The sequence below is a fragment of the Calidris pugnax genome, unplaced genomic scaffold, assembly GCF_001431845.1.
Source record: "Calidris pugnax isolate Ruff unplaced genomic scaffold, ASM143184v1 scaffold41, whole genome shotgun sequence".
NCBI lineage: Eukaryota > Metazoa > Chordata > Aves > Charadriiformes > Scolopacidae > Calidris > Calidris pugnax.
Window position 1 is genome coordinate 372,782 of NW_015094509.1, and position 20,293 is coordinate 393,074.

The window sequence follows — 20,293 nt, forward strand, 5'->3', positions numbered from 1 at the left end:
TATAGCGTACTGCCGTCTTGAATACAAGTAAATTCTCTAAAAGCACAAGAGAGACTGCTGTCTATTAATACTTGTATTCAGAATCCATGCTGACAGCATCTGGAGTCACATCCCCATTTTGGTTATATCATATTACATGACAGAATTTTCCCTATTTGTGTATTGGTGAGAATTGTTACATGAATTCGAAATCAAAGCCAAATACTGAGAAATTCTACTCAATTCTGCAGGAGACCTGCACTTCTACTGTTAAAAACCCTATATAAGCAATCTTTCCCCCGTAATGGTCAAGGGTATAGATGCATATATGCCTGCACCCATAGCTCACATTTCCTGTACTGGCTGGGTTGTTCTCACAAGACTAAAAAAGAAGGTGTGAAGATCATATTATGCTGCTGTCATACAGCCCTGGTTCCATGGCTGTCTTGGGGCCAGGCTGTCCCTGGGCATAAATCAAAGCACCAGCACTGGTGGACTTATTTTTTCCAGCTTGCTTACCTCCATAAGGTCCTGTTCCAATAGCACAGGTTTTCTGGAGGAGGGAAGTGTTTGGTCTTCACCCCTCTTCTCACAAAGAGCAAGCCTATTTTGAAAGATCAGTAGAGGGAAGATTAAGAATTTAAAGAATTGTTGCAGCACATTTGTGAAACCTAAGATTTTTCTAACCATTAAGGAAGACTCAAAAGGAAGGAGTTGCTTCGTTGCATTAGGAGGGATCCCAGTCTTGTTTGATTTTATTTGACCTGATAAGTGACTAAGTTGACAGACCTCTGATTTCTGAGCCTTTGAGAAGAAATTACAAGGACAAAGCACCTGGTAACTGTTACACAGCTGCCAAGGTCAAGTAATTGGGTTACATGCTCCACTTACAAGAGTCATCATCCTAAATATTCTTCACTAACCTAAAATTAGAAAGTGTCTCTCGTAACACACCATATAGTTGAATTTTTGAGGTGCTTTGAGCTCTTTGCTGAGGCTAGAGTGGACACCATATACAAGGGCATTTAGTGATTTCTTATTCTTGAGAACAGTGCATTTCACTGTGAAGTTTTGCCTGCGATGGTTGGTATTACAGCAAGGTTGATCCTCCACCATTCATCCAAAATACCGTTTCAGAAGGACCCCAGTGCTGTTTGTTCTCATCTGCTACTGAGTTGCATTCCTTTACTTCTATTGTGTTTTAATTCTAGGAGTACCATAGTTCTTGTTCTCCTGGTGTTCTGCATATGCTTCCTAGTAGCTTGTATTATGTACCTACACGTCACACGAGTACAAGTAAGTGATTTAAGGTTTTATGACTATTCTTCCTTTCGGTGGCTATGCTTCGTTTGTCCTTTGGAGCATGAAGCCATCAGCGCATGTTTCACAGATCCATAGAGTCTGAAATTTACGTGCTTTCCAAGTTCATTGCTGAGAAATGTATTAGGCACTTTAAAAGACAAAGATGTTTCATCTGAAAGCAGACTTTTTACATTAGTAATCATTACAGCAGTGTAGCATTCAGTTCCATTAATGCTACGCTTTTTGTCTCTTTTGCTACATTTTCCCTCAACACCTATGACTAGCTATTGAATCATTCCAGTGTTCAGATAAACAGCTTTAACCTGACTTAACCTTTCTGACCACAGAGCAGACTAGTTCTCCTTTCCATTCTGACTGGTATCTGGGTGTAAATCCTCCTAACTTCCCCTCTGTTTTCAAAACTTTTCCTACCAAAGCAGCAGCTGTTTTGATGACAGTGTTTTGGACACGGAACCCTTGACCTTTTAAAAACTTTTAGTAATGATTAATTCTCCTGCATTGCATTTTCACAACAGTAATGATGCAGAAGGACATTTGGTTGTTGGAGGAGAGAACTAGGTCTGCCAGATCAGAATAAAGCACCTACAGACTAATTTTCTGATGAAGGAAATCTGTAGTGGCTTAATCTAAATTTAGCCTTTTCAGAAAAATATCAGGAGAAAACACCTCCACAGTTAATCAGCTTTGCTGATTAGCACACACTAATTTTTAGCTAAGAAAAAATGCCCTTTGGCAGGAGGAATGTAAGTGTTTTCATGCAAGCATAAATATATGTAAGCAGAGTATCCGATACAGAGCAGATCTGTATTTATAAACTTGCACAATTATTTTGAGTAATTTTGATGATCTCTTTTGTTTCATAAAGGCACAGTAGCTTATCATGTGTTGTTCTTTCTATGGACAGCAGAAACACCGATTAAGTTTGTAGGAAATTGTTCCTTTTTGTGCCATTTCCCTGGGGCTAGTGCAAACATAAGATTTGTTCCAGCTGGTTTTGCAGTCAACAGAATTTGTATTCCAGGTTTCTCTAGAGGTTCCTTTTCTCTTACAAGATCAAATCCAGTATTAGAAAAATAAATAAATATAAAAGCTCAGAATAACGCAGTATGAAATTTTGTGGTGAAAATTTGTCTTATATATTAAATAAAAGGTAAAGAATATGCTATGTATAATGAATACAGAATTTTAAACCTGTCATGCCCCTATTTTAATCAGTCTTCTGGCACTTAATTGCTATCTTACACTGGACAAGTGACTCAACTTCTCCATGCCTTAGCATCAAATGCCTCACTCATAAAACCACTATAATAATGTTTTACTGTACCTGTTACCTAGCATTTTGGGGATCTGATAGTACTTACTTTATTAATAAAAATTCCACAAATCAAAAAAAAAAAAAAAAAAAATAATCTTAAAGTGATCACCGGAATGCCTGTACTAGCAAAGATGCTATAGTTAGTTATTTTTACACTCTCTTATAAAATATTCTGATATTGCTATCTATGAAGAGGCAGGAATCACATTGCATATGTAGAAATAACTGCTTTTTTTTTAAAAAAAAATCCACAAAAAAAAAAAAAAAAAAAAAAAGTGATCTTAGAATGACCAAAAGTCAGAACTTTACATCTTTTCAGTGTCAGTCAGAGTTTTAGTTCAGACATGTCTCATAACTTAGCTTTTTAACCTAATAGCATAACATGTCAACATTTAGAACACATGAGTGGTACATACACCAAAAAATATCTATACAACATGTCTTTGAATCTGCATTTTGATTTGTCACTATTAAACATGCAGCATTATCTTTGATCTATGGTAATTCTCTCTTTAACAAGCAGTAGATAATTTATTTGGTTGCAAACTGAATTATGGGAATATCTATATATTTCTTTAAAACAAAATTATTATTTAGTATTTTATTTATATGGCTAAAACCACATATGTTCCACCTCATTTTGGTCTAGTTCAGTGGACAATTTGATGCGTAACAAAAACATCTGGATGATCACATTCAGAGCATAGCAGTTTATGGTTATACTGTACCTGGAATAATAAGTGGGATACCACATGAGTTCATCCTGGGACCTGTCCTGTTAAACATTTTTATCAATGACCTGGAGAAGGACATGGAGTACACTCTTGTCAAGTTTTCAGGTGACTCCAGTTTCAGGGTAACAGCCAACACACTGGCAGAATGACCATTGAGGAGGACCTAGATAGGTTAGCAGAATGGGCCAACAGGAATATTGTGAAATACAGCATGTATAAATGCAAAGTCCAGGCCCTGAGAAGGAAAAACTCCCTGCAATGGTACAGGCAGAGGACTGACCAGCTGTGCAGAACTGGCCCTGGGTGTCAAGGTACTTTTGTGCCCCTTGAGGTCTCTCCAACCTGAACTGTATGATAATGGTGAATAAATACAGAAATAGTCTATCTCTTTTTTCATAGGGTAATTTTGGACACTGCTGTATCCCCTCCATTGAGAAACAGCTTTTCAATGTGAGACTCTTACAATTCAAGGGTTTTGTTCTACAATATGCTCACTGTTTTATTAAAGGTGATATACCTTGAATATCACAATCTATTTTACTAATGCTGACTAACAGTTAAACTGCTTTCTGATGTAGCAAATCAACTCAGGTCCTTATATGCTTATATAAATCTACTATTGATATTACATTGGTTGTTCCCCACCTATGTTTACATGGACTTAATCCATACTGAAACTGTTTTTTTCTGTAATTGCTGTATTCTCATGTTTCACAGCCCAGGTGAAGTTGATTGACCTATAACTATCTCAAACTTTTAATTTGCGGTCACACATACAGGGGAAATGTCTCTGCATAAGTGAAAGGAAGCGGAGGGATTTCAACACATGATTTCTCCTGTGCCAAGAAGAAGCCCCTCTCTTTGGGTATTTTGCTGCCAGCTGGAAGCTGTGCTTTTGATGCAGATGATACCCATAAAAGGAACAACTTTTTTTCAGGACTGTTGACTTTCATCCAGAAGTCGGGAGTTTGCTTGCTCCATTTGATCATAAATCAAATCCAGCCTCAATAACTCTGAGCCTCCTCCTTTTAAGGGACACGGGATTGTTCCCCCTTTAAATCTGATTGTTTTCTGGAGTGGAGGAAGACCCGTGGTCTGAAAGACATATTGTGTAGATAATAGATGACACAAACATTCTTAATGCAAGGAGAAAAGAAAGAAAGCAGCTTTCCCTGATACTGGAGTAGATTAGTATGACTGGAACAAGCATAAGTACTAGAGCTGACAGATTTATCCTTCCTCTCTCACCTTCTTCACTGACTTTGTATATGCTCACAGCAGCATATACATCACTTCACAGTGATGGACTCAGGGTAAAAATGGAGATGAGCAAGAGATTCACAAGACTCCATTCCACCAGACATTTTTGTTCTCTGCTGCTTTTTCTGCTCTGATAAACTCAATATTTTGATGAGTCCTGATAATTAAAACCACCCTGGCATTTAACAAGACTATTATAGCAGAAGACACAAATACCACTCCAAAATTCTTTGCTACCACAGTATGTTCTCCTGGATCACTATTTGCAGCTGATAATTTGCAAGGCAAAATGCCATCCTAATTTATTATTTGCATTATGAGCAGATATTCTACTAAACTTTTGAAGAGCTCTAATTATAGTGAGAAATAATATATAGTCATAACAATTTCACATTTATTACCCCAAAAAATGCAATTACCATTAAAACACATGTACACAACATGCTTGTTTCATAATTTGCAGTGCAGGCAAAATTTCTGTATCCCTTATTCACTTCTTTTTATAGACTACTAAAAAATAACAACTCCACTTTTTAAATCTTTATCTATAAATCTTTTTTTTTTTAATTCTTTAGTGTTTTCCAGGGTGCCTGACAATACAAATTCGTACCATTTTGTGTATTTTTATTGTGATCTTAATATACTCCGTGGCTCAAGGATGTGTGGTGAGTATTTAAACAAGTATTGCTTAATTTAGCATTCTGTTTAAAGAATCTGGTATGAATATGTTAAACACATACCATATTCTCATCTGGTGAATTCCTACTCTTTTTATTATTCATACTTGCAGAACATGTTTCTTCAAAATTAAAGCCCTTTGCTATAATTTGAACTTTCACTGCCCTGAGTCAGGATGTTGAATTAGGAATGACAAAGCTATGAGCAAATTACACAGATAATACCTAGTCAACACCTATGTAAATTTTTATATCAAATCTTATAGTCTGCTGTTGTCATGTACTTTATGGGAAACCTATTTTTTATATGTTCAACTTGGTTACTAGTTCAATGACTAATATTTTGTGACAGACAAGGCATGGTGTCAAACACCATTACTTATTTACTGTGAGGGTGGTGAGGCACCGGGACAGGTTACCAAGAGAAGCTGTGGCTGCCCCATCCCTGGGGCCAGGCTGGATGGGGCTTGGAGCAACCTGCTCTGGTGGGAGGTGTCCCTGCCCAGGGCAGGGGGTTGGAACTAGATGATCTTTAAGGTGTCTTCCAACTCTAACCATTCTATGATTCTATGATTTCTATGTGGCAATTTGTAGGACATATTTCTGTGTAATAACAGGGGGGTATTTTTATTCCAGGCAGATCAAAAAAGATAACAAGATCTTAAAATACAGATAGTGTTGCATAATGAGAAGAGGTGCTTACACTACACTACTTACATGATCCATTCATATCTAATGTCTAGGAAGCTTCTTTTGCATGAAGTGAACTTGCTAATACTTCTGAAAATTGAGCTTCTTTTACTGTAGATTAGCAGCTAGTTCTGGTGGACTTGGTGGACTTGAATGTCAAATGGGATTTAAACTTCCACCTAAGTATTCGGCATTTAGTTGCCTTGTCAAATTCCTAGTACTCAGTTTCAGCCTTTTGGCTGCTAACGCTAATGAATTAAACATGTTAGAGTACCCAAAGGAAAGAATCCTCACAAAAATAGCACACTAAACACAACTGGAAATGCTGAGAAGGCAGATGTCTCAAATCATGCCTCTCTGCGGGATTTAGGCAGTATGTTCTGACCAATAGAAAGACAGTGATTTCATGAGCAATTCACAGTGCTGAGATGCCAAGTCCCTTATTTTGTATTTTGTCTATTCACTTGTCCCTGGACCCACCCTGAGAACATCTACCAAGCTGATCCCCATGAACTAAATGGGCAGAGGATCCCTTGTCTGTGAATTCCAATGTCCTGAGAGGTACCAAGTATTACTGATGTTCAGACATTTCTGGGAATTCCTGAACACCAGCCATGTGAATGACACACAGCCCTAACAGCACTCAGACATATATGTGGTTCTTAATGTGCATATAAACCCAAAATGCATAGAGATGTGCAATGCCTCCAGGCTAGCTAGCATCTCAGCAAGTTCTGTGTATCTGACTTTGGGATTGAGATGCATATTATGGCAGCTGGAACCTTTGTGCATCAGCCCCCGACAGATCTAACACTTACTTTAACCAAATGGAACAAGCACCATTTTTGCCACTTAAAGTTGGTGAAAATTAGAAACAGACATCATAAGACATAAAGTAATGTTGAACACTGGTGGAAGAAGGCAGATTAGAACTCAGAAGTTCTGGCCCCCAACAAGGCAGTTATCATTCAATTACAACTTAGAGTAGGTCACAAATATAACTTTATCCTTTATTCAAGCAAAAATAGCCTGTAACCATTGAAGTGATTAGGAGAAATGTTTAATCAGTAGAAGTTATTAGTTCCTGCAAAATAATGCCTTTAGAATTCTCAATTAGCAGAGAAGCTTGGTGTAGAGCATTCACTCTTAGTTGTAGAGCAGATGGTACTTTCCTGGATGGATTGCACATCATTTATGAAGCTCTTATGCATGCCTGTTTTCAGATGAGTTTAGTATGAACAGCATTTGTAGTAATATTGAACAAAGTCACATTTAATAGATTTTTCACTTCAGTCATTGTCATCTCATTTCATAATGTTAGCCATTATGGGTCGTTTTATCTGTTATATCTCATCTTTTTAAATGACTACAACACTGTAAAATATATTGCTTAATCATCTTTCAGGTTGTCAGTTATTTTACAGCTTGCTATAAAATTTCATTATCAGTGGTTAGGATGAAATAAAAAGGTCTAATAACACACATCAAAAGAGAAGCTCAAGTACAGGGCAGGGCTTATGTGACGATGCCTGTTAAAATCAATTTCACACTATCATCTCACTCTCCCCATTTATGCTAACTCATATCCTCTCCCCTCATAAGGGGTGAAGGTTGGAGTGCAAATTAGAACTGGAGCTCTAGAGACATGCTATTTGCCAGAAATTCCTCCCTTCCTTGGGTAACAGCTCTGAGATGTGTACATGACATTGCTTTGGAACAAAGAGGTTAAATTTCCTCAAATTTCCCATATGAAATGCACTAAAACTTTTTTTTTATTTCCCAGTCTAGAGAGGAAATGGAACTCCTTGGATAACAGTAATGGCAGGCATAATTAAAGATGAAGCATGTATTTAAATCATATGGGATAGCAGAAGTAGGTCTCAGGTGGAGAAAAGATATTATTCATATTTAGCTTTTCAATAAAAGATTAAAATATGTTTTATGTTATATTTGATCCATCAAAGTTGATACAATTTACATAGTCAATAAAGCAAACACATGCTCTGTGCAAGAACTTTCTTTACCCACACAGCCACATAAAATGTTTACTCAAGTTCCTTAATTTTGCAGGAATGTGTTGGCTTGAGACTCTCTTGGATTTTGAGTACTGAGAGGGAAATTATGCAACTAGCTCCAGACTTTAATTTGTTGGTTTTACTGGCATCTAATGAACAAAGAGCATCTCCCCACTAAAACTGAGTAAAGCGTTACAGGAGAAGGAGAGAGATACTAGGGCAGTGAGCTGGATGTAATGCCATGGCCAAATTTTCCCAATTAGAAATGAACTACAGTCAGCCTCCATAGCTGCTGCATTTCTGTTTATTTAATATTTAACTTTCTTCCCTTCTTACCTCTCCTGTCTCTTCTAGGTTGGCTGTATGCCTTGGGTTTGGAATACCAATTCCAGCAGTTCAATAGTTATCATTTCTCCTGGTGGAACAAATAAAACAATGAATGAACTTCCATGTGACACAGCCCACTATGCTTTTCTTTCCTGTGTAGTGGGGACTCTCACCTTGGCAGTATTTCTACGTGTATCTTCCTTGCCAAAAATGATTCTCCTGCTTTTTGTTACAATTTTGTACATAGCTATTCTGGAACTCAGTGGTTACAGAAAAGCAGTGGGGTAGGTATCTTGCAAAGTTAAACCAATAGGTATTTCTGTATAGGTAGTCACAACATTGACTACTCATCTGTGAATTGTCCTCTAGCATTCAGTGCTGTTAGGGCTATATAAACTCAGTAAACCATAAGAAATACTTAAGCCATCCTCTCGTCAGCAACTGTAGGAGTCATAAAATCCACCTACAGGACATCAGCTTTTGGGAACTAGCAGCTGTTGCCCCATTATTCTGTAGTTTTAGGTTAACATACCTTAGCTGAACACACTGCAGTCTAATAATATGAAATAGAAAAACACTGTTAAAAACTACACTTCCATATTTCAGCAGCCCTCAAGTAATTCCAATTTCATTTAAGCTTTTGAGTGTTTTTATATATCCGAATTAAAAATGTGCACACACATTACAATAATGTATAGCTTTATAAAATCCTCAAGAAGTTCAATGTTGGTGTGATGCAGTGATCAGATTTACTGTCATCCATCTCCCTGCCCTTATGAGACTCTTCAGAAAAAGCTAGGGATTAAGGGGTACCCCTATGGTCTAAACTAAAGATCTGATAGTAAAAATGTGCAGTGTTAGGTATTAGAAAACCTGGTACCATTTACTTTCTTTTCATTTTTAAGGGGTGGCTCCTTTTATATGCATGGCTATGAACCAATACTAGCCATTTTGCTATTTTCTTGTGCTTTGGCACTGCATTCCAGGCAGGTGGACTTGAAGCTGCGTCTGGACTACCTCTGGGCTGTGCAGGTAAGTCATAAGACTTTTCTTTCTACTTTCTATGCATAGAAAGTGATGCCTGACTTGCTGAATTGACTGACAAATACTTTCAGAACAAATTAGTTGGACTAAGATGCTTGCAATTGTTTTCTTGTCTTTTTCATACCAAGTGCATGGATCTTTCTTTTTTTTTAATGTATTTCTTAAGTATCATAATCACAGCAAAACCTGTAGAAATTATATTAGACATAAGCAGGGGCATCAGGAAATATCTACCTCTTGTCACACCTCTCAGCAGCCTTATTCCCACCTCCAAAGTGTTTCACGCTGGCCCCTGAAGGAAGGAGAAATTGAGAAAGATGTAAGTTTGTTTTGGTGGAATTTGGAAGTTGCTCTTCTGATAAATCTTAGTGTCTTACACTCTTGTAGTTCACAGAGGTCACATCCTGTTCTCACCTACATCCTGTTTACTATGTTGTTAAGAAGACTGCATAAATCATCACAGTGCTAGCTTTTACATGTACGATCAAGACTGTAACACATTAGTTAAACATATCCCTGACTCTATAGTGTTACCTAGAATGGAGAAATCAGGAATGACTTAGCTCTAGTACCTTCTACTCTTAAGTTTTTCAACATAACATTTAAGCTCTGTTGTGATTTTTTTTTTGTGTCTTGATTTCCAATATCATGTCCACTTCCTTTATGATTTAAGTTTATCTTGTTCTATAATTTCTGTGAACTCTGTGCTGTTTAACTGAATAAGCAACACGTGATCGCTTAATTTAATTTTTGTTCTGTCACCTGCAGTATTGATGGCTGCCGTGCCTGTCAGCCTCAGAAGTTTGTTTTGGACAAACTGATAATGGTTTCCGCTTGCTGTGGTGCCAAATGTAGTTTCCAGGTGGGAAAAAAGAAATGCCCTCCCTTTGAAAATCAGAGCAGCACATAACTAGTTGTAGAGGGGCTATCTTTATATAGGTTGGCACATGGTAGAGCTATGTGAGTGCCATATGATCCATGAATAATGGGATGCCTGCCTGCTGAAAGACCAGAACTGGACAATAGTAAAGGAAGAAATATAAACTTTTTCTGTTCTCTTGGGGCCACGGTTCTACAGAAATATCTAGTCATCTACCACAATTGTTAAAACTATTGTGCACTTACTCCAAAGGACAGTAAGGGGAGTTAAGACATATGGATGCCTATCAAATTTCGATAATGTCCAGCAGCATCTTCAGATACCATTTTAAAAAGGGCTTTTCATCTGAGAAGATCAAATGTCAAGTGCCATTTTCAGATCTTTTCAATTGCAAATCAGGTACTTAGGTGGTACCATTTTGACTGTGAGATTTGCATGATAATAATTAGAAAGGAAAACAAATCAGCTAGGTAGAAAATTCAGGAAGTAGGGATCAACATAACTACCATTCTTTGAAATCAGTATACTGGGTAGATGCTTGGTCTCTTTGATGGCATATGCCATGGTTATTCTTGATTCAACATGGAAGATCCACTCCCTGTACAACAAATAATCATGGATAACATATTTGTAAGGAATGTTGCCCTAGTTTCCACTCTGTTGGTTGTAAATGATATTGAATACAAGGACTAATTAACATACCATACAGAAGTATTATCGTGATGGATGTTACAGAAGTGGTTATGGTGCTTACCTATTCAACTGAATAAGTAAAAAAACTTGTACTTACTAGGCTTTTGGGCATAGTAATAATCTGAGTATTGAAAGGTCTGGGAATGCTGTTGGTTGGAAACATCTATATGTTAAAACTGCCTTTGAAGAGTAAGCAAACTCCAAGCTACTAATTGACAATCTTTAAGAGGAGTTGAGACTAAAAACCACCTTCCTGAATGACAGTTTTCTCTAGCTGCTGGATTGCAGGAGCCCTGTATGTGGTTAAACAGCATTTTTGGTCATGCTTCTCTACAGTTGCAGTGCTAATTGCCATTGAACCATGTTGGCTTAACTTGGTTACGTTCTTGGTAGCAGACAGGGACTGTGGAGATTTTCTTCTGTTTTACAGAATGAGTGTGCTGGTTTTTTGTGCAAGCACTTAATTGCATGAACCACTGCTAGACCTGGAGACTCCCATCTCCCAGTAATCAGCCACTGCTGTGTGAAGGATGTGCGAACATGTGTTTTTAGGAAGCTTCTCAGTTGTTGGCTTACAACTGGGAGAATTTCAGACTCAAAGGCTATTCTATACTTTTAGCAAGACTATTTGTGGAGCTAATCCTGTAAAAATGTCCTCAGATGAATAAAACCATTTGTCAAATAAGCTGCAATAAAAATAATTTCATAGATATTTTCATTTACTTCATCACGAACAGCAAACAGTCTAGTACTAACTAAATGATATTTTAAACACTGAAAGTATTCTGCAATTAATAGGGAGGTGTTCTTTGCTAATGTGGGAGGAAAACCCATTTCCATAGATTTTTTTCTGCCATATCAGGAAAAAAATGTGTTTTGAGGTAATGCAGATTTTAAACAAGAAAAACTGTTTTAGGAAAAAGATACAGTTTCAAGAAAAGGACATCCAATTTCCATGCATCTAGGTTATGTAACCAGAACAGAGGTAATAACAGTGCAATTTATGTACATCGTATGAAAAAAATACATTTTTCTGACTGATGATAAGTTGATAAAACATTTATATTTGTACTTACTGTTCACGTATCAATGGTGTTATAGGTTATGTTGATTTTGCAATTTTTTTTTCTGTGCCAAATTTAACCTTTCTGAATATCACAATATTTCCAGAAAATATCTGTTAGGTTTGGTTGGTTTTTTTAACAAGCAGTGGGAGGAGAATTTCATCTTCTATATGATGTTTGTGAGTAACTTCATGTCATATGACTGCATTGTCATATGACAATAACTGTGAATTGCAAGTATAGGAGCATTTTACTTATTTGTGACTGATAATCACTTTTGCTTATGCAAGTTTTTCCACAAAACTGGGAAAAAAAAAAAGTACAAATAAATACAAACAATGAATTTATGAAGTAGCAAAAACTGCCAAAAAATGGAGTTCCTCAGTCACGCTGGATTTGTCGGGGGGGGGGGGAAATAAGAATAATATAATGATATGACTGATTGTTGCATTCTTTAGGGAATACTAGAATATAATTCAGCTGTCTTTTCTAATCCGTGACACTTGTAAGAAATATGTGTTTTACAGTCGGCAGACAGGACTTGCCAGGTGTGCTTGCATCTCCTCTTAAAAATCTGGCCCTCTAGGAGCAGCGTGATGGGTCTCTTCCCTGTGCCTTTAGTGCCACCTTCAGGGACAAAGATGAGGTTTCTGCAGCACCGGTGCCCAGCTGTTTTTTCAGCTGTGTTTGAAACTGTGGATTTTCATGTGATAACTCTTCAGTCAGTGACATTGCTACAGCATTTTTATGCTTATTAAACAGTCACCTGATAGCTCAAAGTGATACAGCAGCTCAGACCACTACCCTAACAGAGGATGTGTAACCAGTTACCAGCACTGTAAAAGACTGTGGGATGCTAAGTAACTTTGTAAAATGCAATAGCTGTTAATTGTATTGATGTCAAAAGCCATACTACTGAAGAACGTTTTAAATCTTGTCACCAGGTCTGAAGCAAAAACAAAGCCTGCTTTTAAATATTGCAGTTCTGCAAATACAATTAAGTTCTGTAAAATGACCTAGCTGCCGTGAATGCCAAACAGGTATAGCAATAAGCAGAATGTGAAAAATTATTTTGCTTATGCCTATATATTTTCTTTCTTATTTGTTTTCAAAATAATATGCCTCAGGCAGCTTTTCTTAATTAACCAATAGGAATAGGGACAAATAGATGAAGGTTTGGATGCTATTTAGCTGTCTGGGTAACACTTCCTCCAGGAATGTAAATACCTGTGAATACCTATTATAATCTTCTTTCCCCGGCCCCAAGTACTCCTTCTCCCTTCTCAGTGTCTATTTTGCCTGGGAAAGGGTGATGCCTATGCATCCTTTTATATTGGTGGCTCAAAGAGTAGGCAGTAGGATTTAATGAGTCACAAGGAAAAAAGACAGCTTTCATTGTATTCCCCCAAATGGCAGAAAGCAGGATGCTGGGAAAAGGTCCAGAAAATATCAGTAATCAGTTTATTTCCCCCCTACACACAGATAGAGCCATGTGATGGGATAGAGTTCTCACTGCTGAACATGACCAAATCTTTTTTTACCTCACCTTCATTCCTTATCTTCCCTTGCAAGAGACACAAGTAGATCTTTCCTCTTTAGCCAGGCAGCTCCTGAGGAGTTGCATATATGAGAGCTCTTAGGCAGTGCACGGTGAAAGGGTGGATGGTGAAAATGTATGCAGTAATAGCAAAGAAGGTACAGTTTATTTCATATTCCTAGCAGATCGCTTTAATAAAGGCAGGATGTTAGACTTTGGTATGGCTAGTGCAGTCCCTGCAGAGACTCCGGCTACGGTATCCATAACAAGATAGCAGTATTAACCCTGTGTGTAGTCTAAGCTAATATACCCTGCTTTTCAACACAACTACACAGCTCAGAAGGAATGCTATGCTGATTTCATGAACATTCTGCTTCTAGGTCTGGTGCTACATCAGGCAGAGCTAACATAGCATGTTCTTCATAGTACTGCATTGCTCCATATAGGTATTCCCTGTGCAAACGTCTCCCTGACCCACAGGTAGAGAGTGCACTCCTCTCTGGAGTTGGCTAGGAAGTGCCTGACCTGAAATAGGCCAGGGCACAAAAAGCTAAGAGCACTTGACCTACATTCTCCTTGTTCTGCTCTTTGCATAATTTGTCTCTATTTAGGTTTTGCTACCATTAGTATTATTCAAGGGCCATTGCTACCCCATGGTATTATCAATGACCATCCAGAATGATATGGGGTTGGAAGGGACCTCTGGAGCTCATCTAGTCCAACCCCCTGCCAAAGCAAGTCCACCCAGAGCAGGTTGCACAGGAACGTGTCCAGGTGGGGCATGAATATCTCCAGAGATGGAGACATTCTCTGCCCACGGCCTCTCTTTGGGCAGCCTGTTCCAGGGCTCTGGCACCCTCAAAGTGAAGAAGTTCCTCCTCACGTTTAGGTGAAACTTGTTCTAGTCCAGTTTGTACCCATTTCCTCTTGTCCTATCACTGGGCACCACTGAAAAGAGACCAGTCCCATCCTCTTGATACTCTCCATTTAAGTATTTATAAGCACCGATCAGACCTTAGTGGCTTTCATCTCATTTCTGTCAACTGAACCTTCTCAGAGTCAAAATTGTAGTTAAGTTTTGCATCCAAAGAGCAGAAGAGACACTTTCTAGGTGTATTGGAAATGTAGCATTCTACTATGTTTCTTAGAAATGGTGACATCCTTGATGCCTTCCCCTGCTCTTAAGGGTATTTTGCCACCCCTTCAGTCCTGACTTTGGTGGTTTGGTTTGAGCCACTACTTCTTCACTTAGGAGCTCAGTTCTCATCCTCTTAGTCACAGCTGCGGTTCCATCATTGTGAACATTATCACATCCATACCTGTACACACAGTCTAGTGCCACTGGCATTTCTCTTCCAGTAGTTTCATGACCACATTGAAGCAAGACAGAGAAAATATCAAGGACCTATTTAAAAAACCAGACAACTACAGAAAACACCAATAGAATTAGCTGATCAAGCCCTGAAAGTAGTCATCAGCCCAGAGACTTTAGCTGGAATTACAAAGGACTTAAAGGGATTTTGCCTCAATATAAAAGCATAGTAGAGGAGAACTGTTCCCACTCTGCCTTGCAGGCATGATTTTGCTCAGTTTTAGTTTCAAAATATGAGTTAATAGAAGCTATTTGATTGCTTCAGCTAATTTTTTGCTTTTTGGAAAGGTTATTTCTTTTTTTCTGTCCCCACAGGCAGAAGAAGAGAGAGATGATATGGAGAGAGTCAAGCTGGATAATAAAAGAATCCTCTTCAACCTGTTGCCAGCACATGTTGCACAGCACTTTCTTATGTCTAATCCAAGAAATATGGTAAACCAAGATAAAATTTAAATACATACTGATGTTGTGTGGATGTAACCCTGTGTAGCTTGGGTCAACTTTCAACTGTACGTTTTCAATAAAGGCTTGGGATTACAAAATTTCTTTCATGTTAAAAGGAATAGTTTTGTAAATAGTTATGTTCAAGAATAAGATTGGGATTATTTCTTTCACTGTAATGTCCTCTTCCTCTGACTAATTTTAATAAAAAGCAGGGTAAGGGAATGTCGTGCCATTCACCATGAAGGCAGCCATATGTTTGCATGCAAATAACTATTTTTTTTCAATTAATTTAAAATATTGGGATTTATCACAGTATTTCATGAGCTCATTTTAATTCTGAATGGTGAAATATATGAACTGCCAGACATTTACATATGAATCACTCTAGTTCTGGAAATATGTTGCGTTACAAACCCCTTTCATTTAAAGTTAAAACCAGAGACTTGTACACACTCAAGGAAGACACAGTAGCTTTTAACATGAAAGGCTGCAAAAAAGTGGTTCAGAAAGTCCTTAACAGAGTCCTCCTGCCTGCACTGGGGTAGCCGTCATGGCCATGATACTGCTCTTGAGAGTTTGGATCAATGTATTTGAACCATAGAAGGGTAGTTTTACTTTCCGTGAGCCCTCCAAATTCTTAAGCAGAAACCTTACCATACAGAACAGCACTACAGTGTTAATGTTGTATACAGGACTGTGAAACTTAGGGAAAGACATGAAGGAATGAGGCTGGGTTTGTGCTGAAAGGTAAAATTGTTCCATCTCTGATTAGTTATAAAACAAAATGGAGAAAATGCCATTATTTTTTATAACTAAAATTTCTAAAACTTTTAAGACTTTCTAAAAAATTTTTACTCACTGCTTTGATGTCTAACAGAGAAAAAAACTAATTTGCTTTAAATGGGTTTAATAGCTTAGGTGTTCTTATGTGTTTCTGAGTGGAGAGATCTTTCAACAATTTTTTTTTTTAAATAAGGCTGGCTTTCTCTCTACCAAAATGATGGCTTTTTCCTAGCTACTGTTTAACAGTAGAATAAATATCATAATAATGATGCCCGGTTTAGATTAATCTTTTAAAATCAAAAATTTATCTGCTTATGAACTGCAGGACCTTTATTACCAGTCATATTCACAAGTGGGAGTGATGTTTGCTTCCATCCCAAATTTCAATGACTTCTACATCGAATTGGATGGCAATAATATGGGAGTGGAATGTTTACGACTGTTAAATGAAATTATTGCTGATTTTGATGAGGTAAGGTCTAAACACTGTGTCTTTTAACCATATCAGTTCTACCAAATTATTGTCAACAGAGATTATCTGTAGCAACTCAGTGTATCTTGAACTGCCTAATAAAACAGTATGGTAAAGTTCCTTTTAATTGCAGTGGGTGTCCACTGGACTTCTCCAAAGTGCCTAGTTTGTACTTTTGGGCATAAGAGTCTGACCTCAAAGTCCTTGAATATAGCAAGAGGATATACTCATTAAAATGTGAGTTGATGGTAGTTTTTTCAGTGACCTCAAATTGGGCAAGGCTCAACTTAACAAAAATAATATGGTTTAATCATCTTGCTGATAACTATGGTTGTTTGTCTAAAATATTATGTAATATTTAACAGTTTTATGTTTTAAACAAAGCTTATGGACAAGGAATATTATAAGGACATAGAAAAGATCAAGACAATTGGAAGTACATATATGGCAGCTGTGGGACTCGTACCTACTTCAGGAACTAAGGTAAGAAGATCTTACATGATGGTCATTTGTGGAGGAACCATTATCCTTCAATTTCCAGAGGAACATCAGAAACATAACAAATTCTGTGTGATTATAGATAACGTGTACTACTTCTTTACAACAATTTAATTCTGAAAATCAAAGAACAAGTGTAACCTGAAAAGAAAAATTGCTATCCTAGCAGTTGCTTATGTGGTTTCACATGGGATTTCATTAGTTACAGCTCTGGATTCTCTGCAAACTGGCATATGAAGCTCCTAAGTCAGAGTGGTAGTGTTTTAAACCTGGTATCTTAGATGACCTCATAAGATGCCGGTAATGGGAGACTCCAGGTGTAATCGCTGCAAAACGAATATAAGAATATTAAAATGTGATTATTTTTTTCTTTCTTATATTGAAACCTGGGTGCAACCTACAATCAAAACAAACAGCTTCTCCCAACCCCCATCATGGAGAGGAACTTAGTGCTAGGTACATTACTGCACTTCACCCTGGTCCCTCCAAATCAGCTCTTTTTTGTCCTACTGCCAGCATTATTTTTACCCCTTTAATTACTATCAATAAAAAAAGTCAAAGTCATTTCAGGCCCACTAGTTCTGGGGCACAGTTCTTCTATATCCTCATTGCTACTCCTCAGTGTGTTTCTCACCTTAAGTTTGTGTCTTGGAACAGAGATTTCCTAAGTTTGCATGTAGCACCTGGAAAAGCAGAGAACCCTGTGGACAGGGTTATAGACTACTATGCACATTAATAATTACATTAATAAAACAAATGTATAAAAAATTAATAAAATTAATATTAGGAGGAACATAATGAAAATTAAAGTAATCCATGCACCTAGTCTGCCCACAATTTCCAGACATCTCTCCTCTGTTCTGATATTCATGTATATATCTTATAGAGGTACACTAATGCATATGGTTTAGCGTTGCAAAATAACGCCGAATTAGAGGGTAAAAGCAAAAAGGGCCAGAAGATGGCCTGTGAACTTTCTAGCAACAATTATCCTTGTTAAGTAAATAAAAAACAAGGCCACACTGAAATCAACTGCTAGAATCACGTTGTTGTGTATCACATGCAAATAATTTTCTGGTCTGCAAGGTATTTACAACTGATGCTTTCTTTTGTATCATTCCCAGGAATCTACAAATTACAAAAAGGTATTTTTAAGACTCTGTTCATGCTGAAATGTTTGACTTCTGGGTCCTGAGGCAGGCAAAAAATTGATCCTTTGAATTTTGTTCGGTGTGATGTCAGGCAAACAGGCAACAGCATACTTGTGTGTCTGCTATAAGTGCTCTTTGAACTATAATCCTGAAAACAAGTGTGTTATTGGGTAACTTTGGCAGTATATGTTCTAAAACCTAAACATGTTTATCTATCTCTTGTATTTTATAGTTGCTAACCGAAGGGTCAGCTGAGTTAGTCCATTACTGAAAATACCAATCTGAGCTTATGATAGTAATGCATTTTAAGTCACTGGAGAAGGTCTTGTACTGGACTCTGCCTTTCTCTGAAATCTTGGGGCAAATTTTTGTCTTTTCTGTACAGGTAGAATTTATTTAACATTCAGAAAACCTAAAGATCTTGTATGAATCAGGCAATATCTTTCAATTTAATTTGGGGTTTCAGCTCTTCTGTGATCTCTTCCCACTGCTCATGTGATGCAAACCAGTAGAAATTATTCACATTCTCTTGGCAGTTTCCCACTAGGTCTTCAGCATGCAGCTATGTATTAATAGTCCAATGATCCTGGGGAGCCCACCATGTGCAGATGACCACTGCCAGCCATCACACAGTCCCTGAGCTGCCTTACAGACTCGTATCTGTCCATGGGGAGCCAGGCTCCTAACTTTGTGGTGTTCTTCAGTGCAGGTTCAAAAGAGTTTGCCAGTAATCCTTTTGAGGCATCTCAGTGCATCCAGTAGTTGTCATCAGTCCTCTCTCCTGAAACCCTGGGGGGCATTGCAGGAAATCAAAAGCATGCATCGGACAGCAAAGAAATAGAAGAAGAAAGAATATAAAGAAGATTAGTTGATTAAATAAAACTATACACTCCTCCTTCCGTCCTCCAGACATTGAATATTCTTCTCCTTCACTGTTGGAAGTGTAGTCAATATTAATTCTTGTTCTTTCTTTGTCTTGGTGAGGCTGGAAAAGAGTAGAGCTAGTTAACATTGCAAGAAGCAGAATGTGAGAGATCAGGTCAGGTAAATAAAAGTATACTTCCTAAAACTTGGGATTGGCCCAAGGATGACTTCCATAATTTTTTGCTAGCATTTTGCTCTAACTTTTGTAAAATTCCCAGCCACATGAAGGAACCCTTTCAAACTGAGCCTTTTCAAACTATAAAACACATAGCAATCTGTTTCTCAGTCACTGTCAAGTGCTCCATTTATACAATCCCACTATCTTAACAAAAACCCAGCGAGCTCTCATCTCATGCCAGCTGCCACAGCCCTGTTGTGCAACACCCTACTGAAGCTAGACTGCCACTGACCCCATATTTCTTTCACCATATCTTACCTTTAGCCCACTTTCACTTTGCAAATCTATTCAAGAATTCATATTTAGTATTCAGATGAGAGCGTAACATAAAAGCAACCATATTGAGTCACGTTAAAGGTCTATTCTAGTAGCCTGTCTTTAACTAGCCAATGGTAGATCCTGCAGGAAGGGCAGGAAAACATGCAAACTTCTCCTTTCTACTTTCTGATGATATGCTGCTTAAGAAATTCTAGAGCTACAGATAATATCTTTTTAAAACTTTGTAGCCAATATTTCTTCCATGAGTTTGAGTAATTATGTTTGAATCTAGCTAACTTTTGAAATCCAAAATATCCCCTGAAACTGGGTTGCACAGTTTAATTAGACTGAAGTTGTAAAAATTATTTTCTTAAGTTTTGGGGGCTTTTTTACAAGTTGGTACTTCAGCATTTGATTTGATCCCTTCTGGTTCTTTTGCTTTAGTTCATTTATGCACATTAAAATCACTTCAGCTTGCCTGGAAAGGAAAAAAAAATGGGGGTGTTCTGCATCTTACAGGATTAAACAGGATTTTGTCAATGGGAACAGCATGCACCCCATGGAGCTGGGAGCTGGCAAAAGCCCCAAAGGGAGAAGAGGGCAAAACCTATAGTTATTAATAATCATCAGGCAAAGCAGTTTTGTAAGAAAGCAGGTTGTATTCCCTGCCACCCT

The 20,293-nt window shown here is 37.7% G+C and overlaps 1 protein-coding gene across 1 annotated transcript in view; it reads left to right on the forward strand.

The window, feature by feature from the left end:
* Window positions 1-20,293, forward strand: part of ADCY1 (adenylate cyclase 1 (brain)) — a 156,576-nt gene that overhangs the window by 128,180 nt on the left and 8,103 nt on the right. The window contains exons 11-17 of the mRNA XM_014965252.1: window positions 1,191-1,275; window positions 5,187-5,276; window positions 8,348-8,604; window positions 9,226-9,352; window positions 15,226-15,342; window positions 16,463-16,609; window positions 16,994-17,092. Coding sequence (XP_014820738.1) covers window positions 1,191-1,275; window positions 5,187-5,276; window positions 8,348-8,604; window positions 9,226-9,352; window positions 15,226-15,342; window positions 16,463-16,609; window positions 16,994-17,092 — 922 coding nt within the window. The remainder of the gene's footprint in view (window positions 1-1,190; window positions 1,276-5,186; window positions 5,277-8,347; window positions 8,605-9,225; window positions 9,353-15,225; window positions 15,343-16,462; window positions 16,610-16,993; window positions 17,093-20,293) is intronic.